Source organism: Stigmatopora argus, chromosome 20 (genome assembly GCF_051989625.1).
Source record: "Stigmatopora argus isolate UIUO_Sarg chromosome 20, RoL_Sarg_1.0, whole genome shotgun sequence".
Lineage (NCBI taxonomy): Eukaryota > Metazoa > Chordata > Actinopteri > Syngnathiformes > Syngnathidae > Stigmatopora > Stigmatopora argus.
The window spans coordinates 3,614,116-3,635,120 of NC_135406.1; the positions used below are offsets into that span (position 1 = coordinate 3,614,116).

General features: G+C 39.7%; 1 protein-coding gene across 2 annotated transcripts in view; it reads right to left on the bottom strand.

Moving 5' to 3' along the window:
• Positions 1-1,053: 1,053 nt before the first annotated feature.
• The window catches only part of LOC144065720 (protein phosphatase 3 catalytic subunit alpha), a 56,280-nt gene continuing 36,328 nt past the window's right edge, over positions 1,054-21,005 (bottom strand). Inside the window, exons 9-14 of one of the 2 annotated variants that reach the window (XM_077588740.1) lie at positions 14,056-14,181; positions 13,908-13,979; positions 11,237-11,321; positions 10,802-10,899; positions 6,297-6,326; positions 1,054-2,661 (exon numbers count right to left, since the gene is read on the bottom strand). In XM_077588740.1, coding sequence (XP_077444866.1) covers positions 2,447-2,661; positions 6,297-6,326; positions 10,802-10,899; positions 11,237-11,321; positions 13,908-13,979; positions 14,056-14,181 — 626 coding nt within the window. In that variant the 3' untranslated portion in view covers positions 1,054-2,446. The remainder of the gene's footprint in view (positions 2,662-6,296; positions 6,327-10,801; positions 10,900-11,236; positions 11,322-13,907; positions 13,980-14,055; positions 14,182-21,005) is intronic. The other variant, XM_077588741.1, reaches the window with a different exon arrangement.

The window sequence follows — 21,005 nt, forward strand, 5'->3', positions numbered from 1 at the left end:
CGCCAGGCTGTCCAGACTTGCACTCATGTATGGTGGGGGGGTTTAGTCGGTTTTTGGGGTGTGGTAGTGCTGGGGTGGGGGGGACACTTTCACGGTGGTAGTTTCAGGGTACGAATTTGTCCCAGACCTGGCATCCCATCATGAGGAGGTGCATGCAAAGTGCAAGAGGAGCAGAAAAGCACATCCTCCTTCATTCTTTATGGGCCTCCTCCTCACACTCCATCCATGGTTCTGCTGCCTTGTCACTCCCAAGGCCTCCTTTCCCCTCCCCCATCTTAGCACAATGCTACTTGACTCCCCCTACCCTCCCTTTTCACCTCCTCCTCTCATTAGTCAAGTCCAAGGTGCTCACCATTTAGTCCTCCTGGTTAGTCCTCATGGCGATGGCTTATCTGGCAACCTCGGCCAATTGCTCCCCATATTAATGATTGCAATTTCCCGTATCAAGCGATGAACAAACAAATGCAATGCGGCGCATACTCATTTAAAAGTCTAAAATTTTCTACTTGCTACTTGACTCCCCTACCCTCCCTTTTCACCTCCTCCTCTCATTAGTCAAGTCCAAGGTGCTCACCATTTAGTCCTGGTTGTCCTCATGGTGTTGGCTTATCTGGCAACCTCGGCCAATTGCTTCCCATATTAATGATTGCAATTTCCCGTATTAAGCGATGAAAAACAAACAAATGCAATGCGGTGCATACTCATTTAAAAGTCTAAAATGTTCTACAAAGTGGACAGGGTGCCTCATCAGTATGCAATACATTCAAGATTCTGTAGATGTCGCTGTATGACGCTAATAGCTTGACTTTGTGGGTTAGAATGCTTGCTGACGTCATACCTCTACTTATGAATGTCTTTTAGGTATGAATTTTTCAGGTTGCAAAAGCAAATTAGATACAAAAAAATGAACCATGTGTTTTTACAAAATGTTCAAATTATGTACAAAAGTTGTTGTATGACGTACATAATTTAAAATGTATAAAATATGGACGTCTATAGCCATCAATAGGTGCTATAAACCTCACTTTTGAATAAAAGCATAAGCGACTGGAGTCGAATTCATGCACAATTTTATTGAACAGTTATATAAAATACGAATTTTTTTCATCGTTGCAAGTGCATGCCTCATCTGCCAACAGTTTTAAAGTTAAATTACAAAAAGCAAGGCTTCATGTCATGTAGTGAATTACTTGGGCACTTAAGCAGTTTCTTAAAAAAGATCAACCTATTATTATTATTTTTTTGAAGTATTGAGCAGTATCAAACCTGTAACTGATATACAAAGCAGAGTTCCAAATAATATGAAGATTCGTTAGAAGAGTGACTCACATTTGTGGCACATTTACAAAAAAATTGAAGAAAAGCTTCTTCTTTATTTTGTTTTTTTAGGTTTTTTTGTCCTTTGAAAAATAAAAAAAAATCGGGAACCTGTTATGTGACACCAATCATGCATTTTTTGGAGCTCCGACATGGTAAACAAACACCTCACGAGAATTTTCAAACATGCGTAAATTGTGTGCACGTACAAGAGTCGTCGTATTTAAAAAATAAAATAAAAGAAGGCAGAGCGCGTGGTGGTTTTTGTTGAAAATATGTAAGGTAAATGTTTCCAGTATATGTTCACTAAAGAGCAATATAGTTCAAATTTCTCATTTTCAGTTCTTTGACTTTTATAAAACATGCATAGGCAGACACTTGATTCTTTTTTTTTTTACACAATATAAGTTTTCTATCCTCACTTTGTTCGTAATACTTAAAAAGAGGAAAATGAACACTCGTTTCCAGCAAGCCTTAATAAATGGAACCTTCCCTTCCAAAATAAGAGACAAATAAACATATTAGCAAATGATAAATGTAAATTCCAGTTATGAAAACTCAAGAAAATAGGTATTCATTATCGAGTTATTTAGCCATTATACAGGAAAAAAAGAAAAAAAATCAGGTTAAAGCACACACCCAAAAGAACCTGAGGTAAGCGTAATATGTACATAACCATAAAACGTTCCATTTTTTGGCATTTCCACAACATTCGTTTTAAGACTGCCTATTAATTTCAGAGCTATATTAAAACCAGAGCAAAAAAAAAATCAAAAAAAATCATCAATAAATAATTCTTACTTAGTTTGTACACCCTTACATTTAAAAAAAACGGCAGCTCGTCCTGTCCTTTTTTTTTTTAGTGCTGTGTTTTTGTAAACGTACAATAGTTAGTAAGAAGATAAATGAGCGAGGGTCTTCCGAGAAGAAAATAAAATCAAGATAAAGCCATCCTCATCGCTCTCGCTCTGGCATATCGCGTGCAGAGTGGCGTCCGAGCGAGCAATAACTTAGCAGATTTGACGAAATATTCCAAGGCATACCCAAAGACGAGCAAGTGACATGACACGCCCCCTTTTCCCCAGAGCGACCCGTACATGCTGTACCCCCCTTGACCCTTATCCGGCCTCTACTGGACCGCCCCGCCGCCGCCGCCGCCGCCGCTGGTGCTCCCTTTGCTGTCCGTGCCGTTGCTTTCCGAGCACAACGCCTTGTTGAGCGAGTTGAGGCTGGCGTCCGAGGGGAGGGCGTCCCGCCGGGGGGGCATCCTCTCGTTGATGCGGTCCAGGCCCTTGGCCTCCGCGAAGCTGGTGATCTTGTGCTGGGGTGAGAAACCCTTGATGGCTGTGGAGAGAAAGAAAAAGGGACCTCGGGTTGTGAAATCCAAAGATCTGAGGTCAAAGAATAGCACCTGCGTTCAGCGGACCCTTGGCGAGCACCCTTTTCAACATTTAAAGGGAAAAAGAAGAGAGCCCACGACCTTCCACGCAGCAGAAAGTTGCTATCTAGCCTTATTTCATTATTTAAAAGTATTTAAAATAATATAGTATGTTTAAAAAAATAGCTATCCTAAAATAGTATTCTTTATCGTGTGTTGTTTGGCTGCTGCGACTTATAGTCCGGAAAATGCGTGGTAGAAAGTTGCTATCTAGCCTTATTTCATTATTTTAAACTATTTAAAATAATATAGTATGTTTAAAAAAAATGCTATCCTAAAATAGGACTCTTTATCGTGTGTTGTTTGGCTGCTGCGACTTATAGTCCGGAAAATACGCGGTAAAGTTGCTATCTAGCGTTATTTCATTATTTAAAAGTATTTAAAATAATATAGTATGTTTAAAAAAAATGCTATCCTAAAATAGGACTCTTCATTGTGTGTTGTTTGGCTGCTGCGACTTATAGTCCGGAAAATGCGTGGTAGAAAGTTGCTATCTAGCCTTATTTCATTATTTTAAACTATTTAAAATAATATAGTATGTTTAAAAAAAATGCTATCCTAAAATAGGACTCTTCATTGTGTGTTGTTTGGCTGCTGCGACTTATAGTCCGGAAAATACGTGGTAGAAAGTTGCTATCTAGCCTTATTTCATTATTTTAAACTATTTAAAATAATATAGTATGTTTAAAAAAAATGCTATCCTAAAATAGGACTCTTCATTGTGTGTTGTTTGGCTGCTGCGACTTATAGTCCGGAAAATACGCGGTAGAAAGTTGCTATCTAGCTTTATTTCATTATTTAAAACTATTTAAAATAATATAGTACGTTAAAAAAATTAACTATCCTAAAATAGGACTCTTCATTGTGTGTTGTTTGGCTGCTGCGACTTATAGTCCGGAAAATACGCGGTAGAAAGTTGCTATCTAGCCTTATTTCATTATTTAAAACTATTTAAAATAATATAGTATGTTTAAAAAAATTGCTATCCTAAAATAGGACTCTTCATTGTGTGTTGTTTGGCTGCTGCGACTTATAGTCCGGAAAATACGGTCATGCTAATACGTTTTTATTCAAAAATATAGAGGGAAAACGTGTAAGTATTCCCCTTTTTTTCATTCTATGAAATCATTTTTATTCTTATTTTGAAATATTTAACAGTGGATATCCTCTATATTTTTAAGTCTGAAGGAAAAAACTCAATATGCTCTTTAGTTTTACAATTTCTAGACACTAATATTAATATCCACACATTTCTCCAATGTCCAATCTGTGGTCTACGGATGTCATTACTATTTAAAATATTTTTTTATTGAGTTATGAAGACAAAACACATCATTTCCAATGTGAGTCCTTTTTCAAATTACATTGACTAAAACGGAACTGTAAATGCACTGTTAAATTCAGCCTCTTTCCACTAGAGAGCGCCTGATTATCACTGTTAATATACTTTTGAGTTAGACCCCCATTTATAATCAAATCCCCCTCCCCACACTGTCAAAAATGTAAAAAAAAATATTTTTAAATCCCCTACAAATCCCACCTATCATCAGGGCGAACAGGCCACCTTTCTGAAACGAGACGGTTCCCGTTCCCAAAGGTGGCCCCGAGGACCCCCCCCCCCCCCCCCGAGGACTAAAGGGACTAAAGGTCTTGACCGGAGACAAAAGACGGAAGGGCAAGAAAGTAAAGAGTCACATTCACAAACTAGAAACACGATGAGACTGGAGCTCACGTACAAAAAGACACTACAGAGGAAATTGGGGTGCTAACCACTTGGATCGTCTGCTTGGAGCATGCAGCAAATCGGGGTCATGGACTACAAAAAACTTTTGGGGGGGGGGGCCAATAAGTCAAGGAAAGTGGGAGACTCGTTGCTGCATAGCACACGTCAGACGCAGGTTATTAGCACAAGCCACAAAGGAACCACAAAGGAACCACAAAGGAACCACATAGAAGAGGAAGCTAAGAAGAGCTCCTCCCACCACGTTCTTCTTCTTCTTCTTCTTCTTCTCGCCCGAGTGGCCAAGCGGGGAGGTCAACGCGGAAAGTCGTTTGAGCATTCCCGCCGACGGGGGGGGGGGGGGGGGGGGGGGGGTTGGCACGGTCCAAGATCGTTGGCGACTTTGGCGGCCGAATATGCGAAGACGTGGAAGGAATGCTCAAGCGGACGATTTCGACGTTAAAGCGAGAACAAGACACGACTGCTTGGACGGTTTCAAAGGGGAAGTTGCAAAGTGTGGGTGCTTTTTTTTTCGGTTTTTGTTTGGGTGCGGTTTCATCATGTCCTGATTTTTGTCCGTGACCGGACGATTCGCCGACGGACAGTTCGCCGAACGGACGTTTCGCCGAAATGGGATTCGTGCGCTCGCCCCGCCCCCGGATAGTGTGTGTACATGTTTTTCAACCTCGGCCCGCGGGCCATATACGGCCCGTTACAGATAACATTCATTTAGGAATAACAAGGGCATGTACTGCCCCCCGCTGGACATTTTTCTAAATAAAAGTACGTACTACAATGTGCTGCCAATTTTTGATATTTTTCATTTTATCCTTGCGTTTAAAGTAGTAGCCATTTGGAGATCACGCAGAACAGTACGTGACAGAAGAAATAGAGAAAATAAAGTAGTAGTAACAGTAAGTACTACTGTAATGAAATTGTAAATCCAGAAATCCTACTCCAGAAAACTTACACCAGCATAGAAAACGTTGTGATTAATCTTTGAATTAGGGTTCTCAGCAAATCATTTTGAATATATATATCCTAAAATAAAGGGAAATTATTTAAAATTAAACTAGAACTTAAACTAGTCTGTCCAAGGCACTTAGAATTTCACATACGTCTTCTAGTGTTGTTTTTTTCTCAGTGTCAGACATCAATCCCCAGCTTTGATAAATTACATTGCGTGTCCAAATGGCTACTACTTTAAACGCAAGGATAAAATAAAAAATATAAAAAAATGGCAGCATTGTAGTATGTACTTGTATTTAGAAATATGTCCAGTGGGGGCAGTATTCCTAAATGAATGTTATCTGTAACGGGCCGCATATGGCCCGCGGGCCGAGGTTGAAAAACATGTACACACACGATCCGGGGGCGGGGCGAGCGTTTCGGCGAAACGTCCGTTCGGCGAACTGTCCGTCGGCCAAACGTCCGTCGGCGAATCGTCCGAGTACCGATTTTGTCCATCGGGGGCCACGTTTCGAAAAATTGTTGACTCGTTGACAACTGTCAAATGACAAATGAATGACTTTTTGAGTTTTTAAATATGCGTCAGGCCAATGAAGACCCCCGACGGTGGGACCGAGACACCCCAGATTTTGGGTGGTCCCCCTTTGAAACATCACGTGACCACGGGCTTCCTAACATCTGAACGCACGTCTTTCTGGCAGCTACGTCGTTTTTTTTTTCCTCGCCCAGACACCCAACACACGCAAGATGGACGGACGGACGGATGGACGGACGGAAATCCCGCGCAGCCCACCCACCCCCGCACCCGCGTTGCGACAGATGGGGGGGCCGCCGCCGGACCTGGTTATTTACCTTCATCAGCCTCAATGGCTTCAATAGTAGCTGAAGAGGAGAAGAAGAGGGGAGTGGGGGGTGCAAAACCAATGAGAGAGGGGAGCAAAGAGGTCATTTTTTTGGTCAATGGCGGAAAAAAACAAAGAAAAAAAACACTCGTTTTCAGAACATTTCTCTCGCGTTGGCGTAGATTGAACGAGAAACAGAGATGAAGTGCTTGAAAGGCCGAAAATAACATTAAACAGAAAAAAAAAGAAAAAAACGCACACTTCAAATGCTCTCCAAAAAAATGGCCTTACAAAAGCAAACATGAAACCCAAAAAAAAGCAAACGCGTCCATTATGGCGTTTCAATCTCACGCGTAAAACCTCTTACGCATAAAAAAACAAAGATTTAAAAACCCTCATGTATTAAAAAGTATCACACAAAAAAGACGCAACTACAGACAAAAAAAAACTCACTCATGAAACACAAATGTCCAAATAGCTTTCCCCAAAATACTCTCACATTCAATAAAAAATAACAGTCAAAAAGTCTCAAAAATGGTTAAAAAAATGAATAGACAAAAAAAAAATCACTTTTAAATGGGAAAAAAAACAACTACCGTATTTTCCGGACTATAAGTTGCACTTGTTTCATAGTTTGACTGGGCCTGCGACTTGTGTTTTTTTTCTTCCTGATTTTTAGTCTATAGCAATCCCAAAAAAAACGGTTATATTAACAATTTAATCAAATATAAAATACTTTCCTTCCTCAAGTGCGACTTAGTCTGAAAAATACAGTCCTTCCATTTTGAAGTGTATTTTCCCAATATCATTCATTTATATAAATAAACAAAAAAACAAAAACAATCTTAATATTGCATGTCAGGTCCAATAATGTTATTTTTGGCCCATACGGCACCCCCCATGGAAAAACTTAGTTTTAGGTGGTTTTAGAAGGGGAAAGCGACACATTTTACAGCGTGCCAGGACATTTTTTGTTCTTACGAAGCACAAATGAAGATGAGGGGATGTCGGATGGCTCCGCCTCTCCAATCCCTGCTTGGAGGTCCGTCACTTACCGTGGCTTGGACGCCGAAATGAGGGAGGAAATGGCACAAGGAGACGAATACGGACAGAAGACGTAGGAGGACAATGTCAACAATGTAGAGCGGCAGGAATCTGGGAAGCTCTGCTCCAAACTTCAATAATAATCCAATTTTTAATCCAACATGTTTGTTAGTGTAGAAAGGGAATTTTCAAATTTTGTGACATTTTTTAACAGCGACGCGTACAAAATTAACGCTCCATATGATCTAATCCTTCAAAATAATGGAATGTTTTGAACAATACGCAAAAAAAAGGAAAACTAAGCGAGGCCTTATCGCAATACCGTAGTTTAAATATTATTTGTACGCTGTAAAAAGAGCATTTTATTTTGTCAGCGTACATATATTTTCTTACCGTATATTATAACTTTTCATTTGTGAAGTACATTAAAGTGAAGTAGTCGCAAACAAAAAGTAAGCGGAAATATTCTAAGACATCCTGATCGCACATTTTTGCATGCTAATACCTAGAAAAAATTGTATTGTATACATAGACTTATAATACTTATTATATATCTAGTATTGATATATGTGTGGTACATATAAATGCATATGTATATAGTATATAGACACATACTAGTACTTGTTATATACCTAGTACTTATGTGTAGTACATGTAAATATGTAGTATATAGACACAAAGTAGTACTTGTGAAATATCTAGTACTTATATGCGTGGTACATATAAATGCATATATATTTAGTATATAGACACATACTAGTACTTGTGAAATATCTAGTAATTATGTGTGGTACATATAAATGCATATATATGTAGTATATAGACACATACTAGTACTATTTATATATCTAGTACTAATATGTGTGGTGCATATAATTGCAAATATATGTAGTATATAGACACATACTAGTGCTATTTATATATCTAGTACTAATATGTGTGGTGCATATAATTGCAATTATATGTAGTATATAGACACATACTAGTACTATTTATATGTCTATTACTTATGTGTAGTACATATAAATACATATATATGTAAATATCTAGTTCTTATGGGTGGTGCATATAAATGCATATATATGCACTATATAGACATACTAGTAATGCAAATATATGTAGTATATAGACACATACTAGTAATGCAAATATATGTAGTATATATAGACACATACTAGTAATGCAAATATATGTAGTATATAGACACATACTAGTAATGCAAATATATGTAGTATATATAGACACATACTAGTAATGCAAATATATGTAGTATATAGACACATACTAGTAGTATTTATATATCTAGTACTTATGTGTAGTCCATATAAATATGTATATATGTAGTATATAGACACATACTAGTAGTAGTTATATATCTAGTACTTATATGTGTAGCACATGTAAAAATGTATATATGCACTATATAGACACAAACTAGTACTTATGAAATATCCAGTACTTATATGTGTGGTGCATATAAATGCAAATATATGTTGTATATAGCCACATACTAGTACTTATTATATATCTATTACTTATATGTGTAGTACATGTAAATATGTATATATGTAATATATAGACACATACTAGTACTTGTTATATAGCTAGTACTTATATGTGCAGTACATATAAATGCATATATATGTAGTATATAGACACAAAGTAGTATTTATTAAATATCTAGTACTTATGTGTGGAGCATATAAATGCAAATATATGTAGTATATAGACATACTAGTACACTTGTTATGTATCAAGTACTTATATGTGTAGCACATGTAAAAATGTATATATGTACTATATAGACACAAACTAGTACTTATGAAATATCCAGTACTTATATGTGTGGTGCATATAAATGCAAATATATGTTGAATATAGACACATACTAGTACTTATTATACATCAATTACTTATATGTGTAGTACATGTAAATATGTATATATGTAGTATATAGACACATACTAGTACTTGTTATATAGCTAGTACTTATATGTGCAGTACATATAAATGCATATATATGTAGTATATAGACACAAAGTAGTACTTATGAAATATCTAGTACTTATGTGTGGAGCATATAAATGCAAATATATGTAGTATATAGACATACTAGTACACTTGTTATGTATCTAGTACTTATATGTGTAGCACATGTAAAAATGTATATATGTACTATATAGACACAAACTAGTACTTATGAAATATCTAGTACTTATATGTGTGGTGCATATAAATGCAAATATATGTTGTATATAGACACATACTAGTACTTATTATATATCTATTACTTATATGTGTAGTACATGTAAATATGTATATATGTAGTATATAGACACATACTAGTACTTGTTATATAGCTAGTACTTATATGTGCAGTACATATAAATGCATATATATGTAGTATATAGACACAAAGTAGTACTTATGAAATATCTAGTACTTATATGTGTGGAGCATATAAATGCAAATATATGTAGTATATAGACATACTAGTACACTTGTTATACATCTAGTACTTATATGTGTAGCACATGTAAAAATGTATATATGTACTATATAGACACAAACTAGTACTTATGAAATATCCAGTACTTATGTGTGGTGCATATAAATGCAAATATATGTTGTATATAGACAAATACTAGTACTTATTATATATCTATTACTTACATGTGTAGCACATGTAAATATGTATACATGTAGTATATAGACACAAAGTAGTACTTATGAAGTATCTAGTACTTATATTGAGTGGGGCATATAAATGCAAATATATATAGTATATAGACAAATACTAGTACTTATTATATATCTATTGCTTATGTGTAGTACATATAAATACATACATACTACTATATATATGTAGTATATACACACATTTTTTTCTTCAATATCCTAAATAACGCCATTTTAAAAACCCGATGTTTTTTTTTATTGTTTTGATTTGTGATCGCGGACATATTCCATATTTTCTGAGCAGAGCCACCCGGCTTCCCGCGTGGTTTTGTGGATAAAAAGGCAGTCCACGCCCCTTTTCATTCACAACTTTAATTTCCTGCTGAGATCCAAACGACTATTTGCCACTTGATTTTGTTTAGTTTAGTTTTGGTCTTGGTCAGTGTTTGGGCCGGCCAATTGGTGGCGCTGTTTGGAATTCAACACGAGATGGCGAGCGGGACATCTAAACGAGTCTCACAAAATGAAAAGGGCGGGGTTAACGGAATACTTGCACGAGCAATTTCTACCTGCGGTTTCTAGGGAGAGAAAAAAGAGAAAGAAGAGATACGGAGATGATTTTGGAAAGCCAAGCATTCACAACGGACGACAAGCGACCGATTGGCGCCGTCCGTATGTTAGCCAACGACACCAAACGTGTCCAAAGATGCGCTTTTTTTGCATCGTCGCCCTGCGAGCGTGGGACCTGGAAGTGCGCGGGGGTGCCTTCCGGCGGTGCACATGCAGGCTTACCGTTCTGGAGCTTCTCCTTGCCGCCGGATAGCACGCCGCTAGGTAGCATGCCCGTTGGGGTGAGGCCCTTCAGCGTTAAAACGCTCTCGCTCTCCTCTCTGCCGTAAAAAAACACACGGCTCAACGCTGTAAAAAATGACGCTGCTTGATTTTTTTTAGGGTCTATTGTAAATTTCAGAACTCAAGGGAACGGCGAGTGAAAGTTCATAACGTTCTAAGACCATTTAATGCCAGAAATACGGACATTTCCCCCAAAATCTATAGCACCGAAAATGCCGCAACATTTTACAGCGCAATTTCAAATGGAAAGAATTGACAGTGACCAGCCGGAAATTTAAAAAAATTGCAAAATTGGCTCAGATCGTCAAATATTTGGTTTCCCGATATTTGTGACGAGCGACCCCGTTCTCCCCGACATGGGGGGGGGGGACTTACCTGAGCACGGAGAACACCCGAGCCATCTTCCCGATGGCGCGGATCTTGTTGCGGATGACTTCCTTGCGTGCAGAAGCCGTGGCACCTGCAGGGTCGAAAATCACAAACAGTTAGGCACCGCTCACCCCCAAAAAAACCACCCAAAATGATGTCACGGGTTGAGACACACGTCCGTGACCGGACGATTCGCCAAAAGACATTAGGCCGACGGACGTTTGGCCGACGGACAGTTCGCCGAACGGACGTTTCGCCAAAACGGGATTCACGCGCTCGCCCCGCCCCCGGATCGTGTGTGTACATGTTTTTCAACCTCGGCCCGTTACAGATAACATTCATTTAGGAATAACAAGGGCATGTACTGCCCCCGCTTGACATATTTCTAAATACAAGTACGTACTACAATGTGCTGCCAATTTTTTATATTTTTTATTTTATCCTTGCGTTTAAAGTAGTAGCCATTTGGAAATGCAATGTGATTTATCAAAGCTGGGGATTGATGTCTGACACTGAGAAAAAACAGCACTAGAAGACTTATGTGAAATTCTAAGAACAATACCTGAAAATGCCATGGAACACACTTTTACTTCTAGTTTAATTTTTAATCATTTCCCATTATTTTAGCAAATATATATTCAAAATGATTTGCTGAGAACCTTAATTAAAAGATTAATCTCAACGTTTTCTATGCTAGTGTAAGTTTTCTGGAGTAGGATTTCTGGATTTACAATTTCATTACAGTAGTACTTACTGTTACTACTACTTTATTTTCTCTATTTCTTCTGTTACATACTGTTCTGCATGATCTCCAAATGGCTACTACTTTAAACGCAAGGATAAAATAACAAATATAAACAATTGGCAGCACATTGTAGTACGTACTTGTATTTAGAAATATGTCCAGCGGGGGGCAGTACATTCCCGTGTTATTCCTAAATGAATGTTATCTGTAACGGGCCGTATATGGCCCGCGGGTTGAGGTTGAAAAACATGTACACACGATTCGGGGGCGGGGCAAGCACGTGAATCCCGGTTCGGCGAAACGTCCGTTCGGCGAACTGTCCGTCGGCCAAACGTCCGTCGGCGAAACGTCTTTCGGCGAATCGTCCGAGTACCCACACGTCACAGCATACATGCCACCAGTGTATTTTTTTGTTTTTACTAAATAATTAAACTGCAGTTTTTCTTTGTACCGCAAAATGAATTGGACGTCTCTGCCATTGACAGCAAATGACTTCATAGAAAATAGAAAATATTAAATACCTTACCTTTTATTTATTTAATTTTTACCAAATTCCAACCCTCTGAAAATAATGTATCGGGTCCGATTTCCGATTAGGAAGCGACAAATTGACGATCCAAAAATTAATTAATTAATTTAATATTCAATTAGTTGATTAATCATGGCAGCCATGCGGGCAAAAAAATGGAGGTAAGAACAAACTTTAGATCATTTTAGAGCATTTTATTTTATTTTGGGCCCAAAAAAGTTAACGTACTCGCCGCCACTGACGGGGCAAGACGTCCAATCCGTTTTGGATTGGACGCCCGGCGCCGTTAATGGCTTTGAAAGACGGTTTAAGTGAATTGGAGTGTTTTTAGTTGAAAATGCAGCTGAGAAAATGGCTGCCCACGCTGTTGTTTGTACCTTTTTTAGGGGGATATATTAGCTGTCCTTCTCATGAAACCCCCACAGAAGAGGAGACACAAAAAAATGGGATAGAGAGGTCAGTGATGAAGAGGCGGTGGTGACGAAGAGGAAGGACAAGTGGACAGAGAGCAGAAAGAAAGAGAGCAGCGTCAAAAAATCAAAAAAATAAAAGCGATGCCTTGAACACAAAAACTCTGAAAAACAGAAGAGAAATTAGATAAAGTAAAAACAGCATGTGAGAGGATATGATTATGGAAAATGAGCGCGGGGGGGGGGGTGATTAAAAGGTCAAAGGTCAGAAGTCAAAATGAATGAAAAGATATGCAAAGGGAAGAATAGGAAATTTTATTTTGAAATTTTTTGGCATCAATGTTGACGCTGCACTTTGTTTTTATTGTAAGATTTATTTTTTTAATGGATTCTGGATTTAAAATGTTGAAATGCATTATTATGTTTGATATTAGTTAAATATATATATATATATATATATATATATATATATATATATATATATAAAAGTCACTGGATTATGAATTGCAGTATTTTCATTTATCAGGCAAAAATAACAAATATTAATTAATAGTAAAATAGGGAACTTCAGTAAAATAGGCACTTGTTAATGTAAACAAATTAACAGTTTTATTAAAATAACTATAGTTGAAAAAACAAAATGCCAAGCTGCTGGGGATCAGAGTGAAAAAAAACAAAAAATTAAGTCAAATTATGAAAATAGTGCGGCTTATAGTTCGGATAATGCTGAATTTCCTTTTTTTTTTTTAAGTCCTCCATGATTGGTTTAAAGTTCTGCAACTTCTCTCTTTTAAGGATGCATTTAAAAATGTCATAATTTAAGTAAAAATATATTTGAACGTTCTTGCTACCTTTCAATGGATCGTGATCCTCTATTCTTAGGAGTCAGGGGATTCCTACAATTGCCCCCAATGTGTGTCTTTTCCCAATTCTCAACTCTCAAAATCAGATTCTGCCACCCAGGCGAAATAAACATGGCCGCCGTTTTCTCACCGTCGAGCTCCTCGTCGGTCGTCAGCTCGTCGTTGGAGCAGATGCTCAAAACGTTCACCAGCATTTCCGTCACTGCAGAAACCAAGACGAATTTGACGGCGTCGTCCCCAAAGCTGAATTGCGGACAACAACAGGAACGCCGGCTGACCTTTTTCACCCACGAAAGGCAGCGACCAGGTGAAGACGTCCATGAAGTTGGGCAGCCAATAGGGATGAGGCGAGCAGTTGAACTGCCGGATGTTCATCACGTTGTTCTCGTACTTCAGCACGGCCGCTGCCAAAAAAACAACAAAAAAATGCATGGGACTTTGGATATACCGTATTTTCACGACTATAAGGCGCACATAAGTCTTAAATGTTCTCCAAAATAGACAGGGCGCCTTATAATCCAGTGCACTTTATATATGGACCAATACTAAAATTGTTATCACGATAAAATCAAATAAATCAGTCGATAGGGTACACGACTCTACTATTTTCCCGTAGACAAAGTACTGCGCAGTGACTGCTGGGATATGTAGTTCTTTTGTCAGTACACCCAATGGATTGTGGCCTGGACATCGACATCAACACAGCTTTACGAAGGGTGGCAGGCATATACACCTATATATATGTATATACGGGCTAGTTATGCTAGCTACTAGCTAGCTACTATTTGCGAATGGATTGTGGCCTGGCGATCGGCATCAACACAGCTTTACGAAGGGTGGCAGGCATATACACCCATATATATGTATATACGGGCTAGTTACGGTAGCTACTAGCTAGCTACTATTTGTGAATGGATTGTGGCCTGGTGATTGGCATCAACACAGCCTTGCGAAGCATGGAAGACAGCCCCGGAATAGTTACGCTACCTACTAGCTAGCTACTATTTGCGAATGGATTGTGGCCGCCTGGACGAACGTATAAAACTCAGCGTTTTCGATGACTCATTTGGACAATTGTTTAATTCGGACACAGAAAATGAGGACTTTGATGGATTTGTGGGTGATGATGACGTGAGTAAGTTGTAAAATGGCTAAATAAAGTACAACCGAACTCAGTTTTGCTTTCGTTGCCTTTTTAAAAACCTGTTTTTAGCGTGTGGGTGTAGCGTGCAAGAACTATATATCCCAGCAGTCACTGCACACCGGAAACCGGAAATAGGCTGCTTCTGGTAGCCAGCGCTATTGCGGTTAGATATTCATATATAATATATATGCGTCTAAAAACGGTGCGTCCTTTGTGTGTTTAAAATACAGAAATAGCACTTGTTACTGACACTGCGGCTAAAAATACGATGCGCCATATAGTCGTGAAAATACGGTAATCGCGGAGCAGAAAAGGGTGTTGCTGGTTGGGTTAGGGGGTTTAGGGGGTGAGGTGGGATGCCAAACACCGGCAGATTATGCGTAAACAGACACCGCTGCTGGGACACCGGTGGGGATTTCCCCCCCAAAATAGCGAGTCATCAAAGCTGCCCTACTAAGAGACTATCACCTCCTTAGCAAGAAAAAAATGGGGTCATTTACCCTTTGGTAAATGGTAAAAATACACAAAAAGGGAGAAAAGTAAAAGTCGCCCTGGAGTATAAGTGAAAAAGGTGCGACTTATAGTCCGGGATATACGCTTCCACGCGTTTCTAATGCTTACTAGCTTAGTTTCACTTGCTAAAATGTCACACGGTGCATTGGAATCGGCAAAGTGGCGCTTGATTGAACGCAGCCTCGGGTGGTGGGGACGTCAAAATCGGCGCTGCTTCAAAGTGCCTTGCCTTTAAAGGAACGGGAACGACCCAACAACCCGCGTGGTGCAAAACAAACATGTCGTCCTTGTTTATTTTCAATGTTGTAAAGACTAATGTCGCTCCTTGCTTGCAAGGGCCCGCTGTTATATTTACCGGCGAATAGCAGGCACTAGGGGTCTCTGCCGAGCCGGCGTCGGGAAGGAGAGAAGACGGGGTGGGGGGGAATCCAAGACCGGTACCACGGCAACATGGAGAGGTGACGCCTGCTCATTAATTATTTATTGGGGAGTGCCTCAAGCCTGTTTCCCCAGTAACGGCCGCCGCGGTTAATACTGCTGCGGCGAGATCTGCGGAGATTCCCAATATCCTGGCCTGACTTAATGCGTGTCACATGTGTCCCCGAGGGCTTCTGGATCAGGTTGCGTGGCTTGGCTTTTAGTCTGGGACTGTGTGCTATACAGCCAAAGAAGTCCAGAAAAACTAATGTTGCTTCTTTTCCGCACTCTAATGAATGGCCTGCCTTAAAATGTGTTTCCTAGATATGGCAGGGCGGATAATAAAACGAAGTAGTAGTAAGGATGGTGACAGTAGTAGTTTTAGTAGTAGTAGCGGTGGTGGTGGTGGTGGTGGTAATAGTAGTAGTGGTAGTGGTAGCAGTAGAAGCAGTAGTAGTAGCAGTATCAGTAGTAGTAGTAATAGTTGTAGTAGTAGTAGCAATAGTTGTAGTAGTAGTAGCAATAGTTGTAGTAGTAGTAGCAGCAATAGTTGTAGTAGTATTAGTAATAGTAGTAGCTGTAGTAGTAGTAGTAGTAGTAGCAGTAGTAGTAGTAATAGCAATAGTTGTAGAAGTAGTAGTAGCAATAGTTGTAGTAGTAGTAGTAGCAGCAGTAGTAGTAGTAATAGTAGTAGTAGCAGCAGTAGTCACAGTAATAGTAGTAGTAGTAGTAGCAGCAGTAGTCACAGTAGTAGTAGTAGAAGTAGTAGTAGCAGTAGTAGCAGCAATAGTTGTAGTAGTAGCAGCAGTAGTCGCAGTAATAGTAGTAGTAGTAGTAGCAGCAGTAGTCACAGTAATAGTAGTACTAGTAGTAGTAGCAGCAGTAGCCGCAGTACTAGTAGTACTAGTAGTAGTAGCAGCAGTAGCCGCAGTAATAGTAGTACTAGTAATAGTAGCAGCAGTAGTAGTAGTGATAGTAGTAGCAGCAGTAGTAGTAGTAGTGATAGTAGTAATAGTAGTAGCAATAGTTGTAGTAGTAGTAGCAGCAGCAGTAGTAATAGTAATAGTAGTAGTAGCAGCAGTAGTAATAGTAGTAGTAGCAGCAGTAGCATTCGTAGTGATAGTAGTAGTAGTAGTAGCAGCAGCAGTAGTAGTAGGGGATTGTCTTAGACATACAAAAGATGAAGCTGTATTAGTGAGTTGTGTTATCGATCTTCTAGATCAGGGGTGTCCAAACTTTTTGCAAAGAGGGCCAGATTTGGTAAGGTGAAAATGTGTGGGGGCCGACTATTTAGCCTGACATTCTTTGAATGTAGTAGTAGTAACTAACCATGGAAATTTGACCGTTATGTTTTTTTTACGGTGGAACAAACAGAAACAAATAAATCCGTTCCTCTTGTTTGGCCCTTCAGACTCTGGAGGTCCAGAAGCTCTTCACTCACGTTCATGTCATTGTCCACTCCTCTTAAAAAGATCAGTAACTGAGCGGTGTCGGACGCATCCGTGCTTTCATCGCACGCTAACGAGAAAAAGTCAAACTCAGTTCCTTTTGCCTCTAACTGTCTCTTAATATCTAATGAAACGTCTTCAATTCTCCGTACCACAGTATTACGAGCCAGGCAAATATTGGCAAACTCTTGCTTCTTCGCGGGACAAATTTTCTCAACCATTTTCATTACACAGTCTTTAATAAATTCACCCTCAGTGAAAGGTTTGCAGTGCTTTGCAATCAGCGTTGCCACGTCGTAGCTTGCCTTTGTGGCATTTTCATTTGACTCACGGACTCTTGTGAAAAAGCTTTGCTGTGCCGTTAAAACAGCTTCCAGTTGCTTCACTTTTTCACCGCGTTTGTTCCCAGTTAGCTTGTCGTAGCTAGCATGTTTCGTCTGGTAGTGCCTCTTGATGTTGAATTCCTTGAAAACAGCCAGTCACTTGGCAAATTAGGCAGACACAGTTGTTTCGTATTTCAGTGAAAAAATACTCAAATTTCCACTTGTCCTGGAAGCGGCGGCCCTCGCGGTCAACTTTCCTTTTTTTGTTTACAGACGCCATGTTAGAAATGTGCCGGGCTGAAACGATCACGCAAGGTCAAGGGTCACGGCGGCCAGAGTGCGGCCACAGGGCTACTGCCATCTTCTGGTGAAATGAAAAATATGAAAAATAGCTTTTTGTACACATGTATTTTATACTGTGGTCAACAGTGCTGGCGGGCCGCATATTATTGATTTCATGATGAAAAAAAAAAAAAAAAAAAAAAAATTAAAAAAAAAAAAAAAAAAAAATTCATGATAGAGGCCGCGGGCCGGTAAAAATTTGTCCACGGGCCGCAATTGGCCCGCGGGCCGGACTTTGGACATGCCTGTTCTAGATAAAGCTGTACTAGTAGTAGTGGGTTGTGTTATAGATGTACTAGATGGAGGTTTAGCAGTAGTAATAGTGGTGAAGTTTTGTTATACAGCTACTCGACGGAGCTGAGCTAAAGGGAATTTACTATGATAATTAAGCAATATTGATCCATATATATAAGGTGCACTATTGAGAAAATCTTTTAGTTGCACTTGATCGTGTGGAAAATAGGGTACTTTAATTTGGCCAATTCACGATGCTGTTATATACAGTGCAAGTAGTTTGACTACTCTGAAAGTGAAGTCTGCAAGGCATATATTCCGTGTTTATTTAATGCGCCGGCCCCCCACCGAGCCACCACGTTTCTTCTACCCCAGTTGCATCATCACATTATTCTCCATTCTCGGGTGACACAGTGTCAAAGTAGAGATGCAAGGCCGCGGAAAACAGGAGGGGAGCCCGCTAATGGCCTGAGTGATAACAGATGGGCGTGCATCTGTAGCGGGGAATACTCGTCTCCTCCGTCGAGGGGGGGGTTGCCAGGAACGAAACCCACCCCCCTTTTGGCGTACCTGATGTCAAGCCAAATGACAACGTGCCAGGAAGAGCTCACTTTGAGCAAACTGATACTCCATCAATCCCATCCGCCGTCCAAAAAACAAGAGAAGAAGCCATTTATTGGCTTATGTAAGCGGACTCCAAAGCCACAGATAGCAAGAGGCCGTGTTAAAAAACATAAAAAAAGAAATATATATATTACGATCGGCGTTAACGCTGGAAGCCTTGGTGATATTTTGCTTTTATTACAGCCGAGCAGCAAAACCATTACGGCTTGTTGGCTTTCGGGCGCACTCAATAACCATGCAGCAGAAAACATTCCATTAATTTGAAAGCACAAGCAATATTGCCAACTCTCCCACCTCACACACTTACACACACAAACTTACACACACACACACACCAAATACCTACACTTCACTCCCACCATCAGAAGCAGAAAACGACAGGGCTTTTATTACCGCAATCCTAATTAGTCAAAGTCTAAATTGCAAATATTGATGACTCATCGTCATTTTTCTGTGCACTCAATAACCAACAGTTATGTTTAAAAAGTCAGGTAAAAACATCAGCTTGAGCATTCTACGTAATACCCAGTGGCGGGCCGTCAGGGCCTTCAATGCCTTCTCTGCTGGCCTAAGAAATATCTGAATCATATATTATATTTTGTCCATCAATACTTATGAAATAATTCCAAATTGTCTGTTAGCTTCCTTTCATTGCTTTTCCCACTGGTTGCACTACTTCCAGATGTGTGTTTTCATATTGAAGCATTTAACCAATCACATTTCAGCCATTATTTGTTGCCAGGGTCAGAAATCTGCCTCAAGGCCTTCACAATCAGTTCTGCAGGCTCTGCTGCATTAAACAAGCGACGATAAGACTGTTGCTTTAACCAATCAGATTTCGAGTTGGCAACACCACAATGCCTTGTCGCAGGCGTAGGGATACGTCATCGCTTTCACCAACTATGATTGGCTAGTGATTAGCCCGAGCTACCAAACTGTACCTGTAGCGAGCTGCACAAGCAAATATATTGTTGTGTTGATTTAAAGCCATTTTCAAGATCATTAAATGCTACTAGGAAGTGGATTTTACCCGTTGAAGGCGCTACGAGAAAATGCACGGACCGCCACTGGTATTACCGTATTTTCTCGCATATTAGCCGCATCTGCGTATAAGCCTTACCCTTAAAATGGCCTTAAAATCGTTGAATTTTACAATTTCTCTCGTATAAGATGCCCCCTGATTCGCAATTTTCCACCTCCATTATTTTGTTTAGCGTTTTACGGTAATCTGGGCATTTACACTCAACGATGATCAAAAAAAGTACATCGCAAATGCATTGGCGATATGATCGTTTTGAAAAAACACCTCAGGCGTAGTTACGCAACAAGTTTTCTCAGCCGTCTCCTACTTATTGACAGAAGCCCCTCCCCCCCCGAACGCGAAAAGCCTCATTAGTCCATCGGGGCCGACCTAGCGCGGGATTGATGGGACCCACCGATGGCGCGGCGCCCCCTTGGAGATTTATGTGCACACTTGATTGCACATCAATCACCGGCGGTGCTGGCCAGGCTCGGGCGAGACGCGAAGAGCAACGGATTCATTACTGAGGCGTACTTCAACCGGTGGACCCGGACCGCATGACTGATGAGAACAGGGCCTAGCGACCCGGGGTCTGCCCGGGGGTCTCTTAAATCACTTACAGCAATTGATGCATCATTTGAAAAAGGCTATACGTATCGTTTAATGACTTCAAACATCATAAACGCAGGCTAATCGGCCATTGGTCGGATTAAAAGTTACATTATACAGCAGTGGGGGTCAAACTTGGTTTGGTAGGCGGGCCAAGTAGATCTCATGTGACTCACAAAATTCTGGTTTTACAGCACCGGTCTCCAAAAAGTCTTTTTAAAAAGCGTTATTTATTAATCAACACCCTTGCGGGACGGATGGGACCCAACGGGTGGACCGCTTTTGGCCCACGGGCCGCATGTTTGATAGTATAGTATCAAGGGTGTCAAACTCGGGTTTGTTCGCGGGCCGCAATAACATCAACTCGATTTCATGTGGGCCGGACCCTTTTAGATATAATATTTAGATTTCTTTTTTTTAATTGGATTATAAGAACTGGATCAAAAGCCCTAAATATTCAGTTTTTTATAGATATAAAACTGTTTATTTGAACTTTTTTTTCTTAGTAAGGGAAAAACATCTAATAATTATTTGTTTTTCATTTCAAATAGAA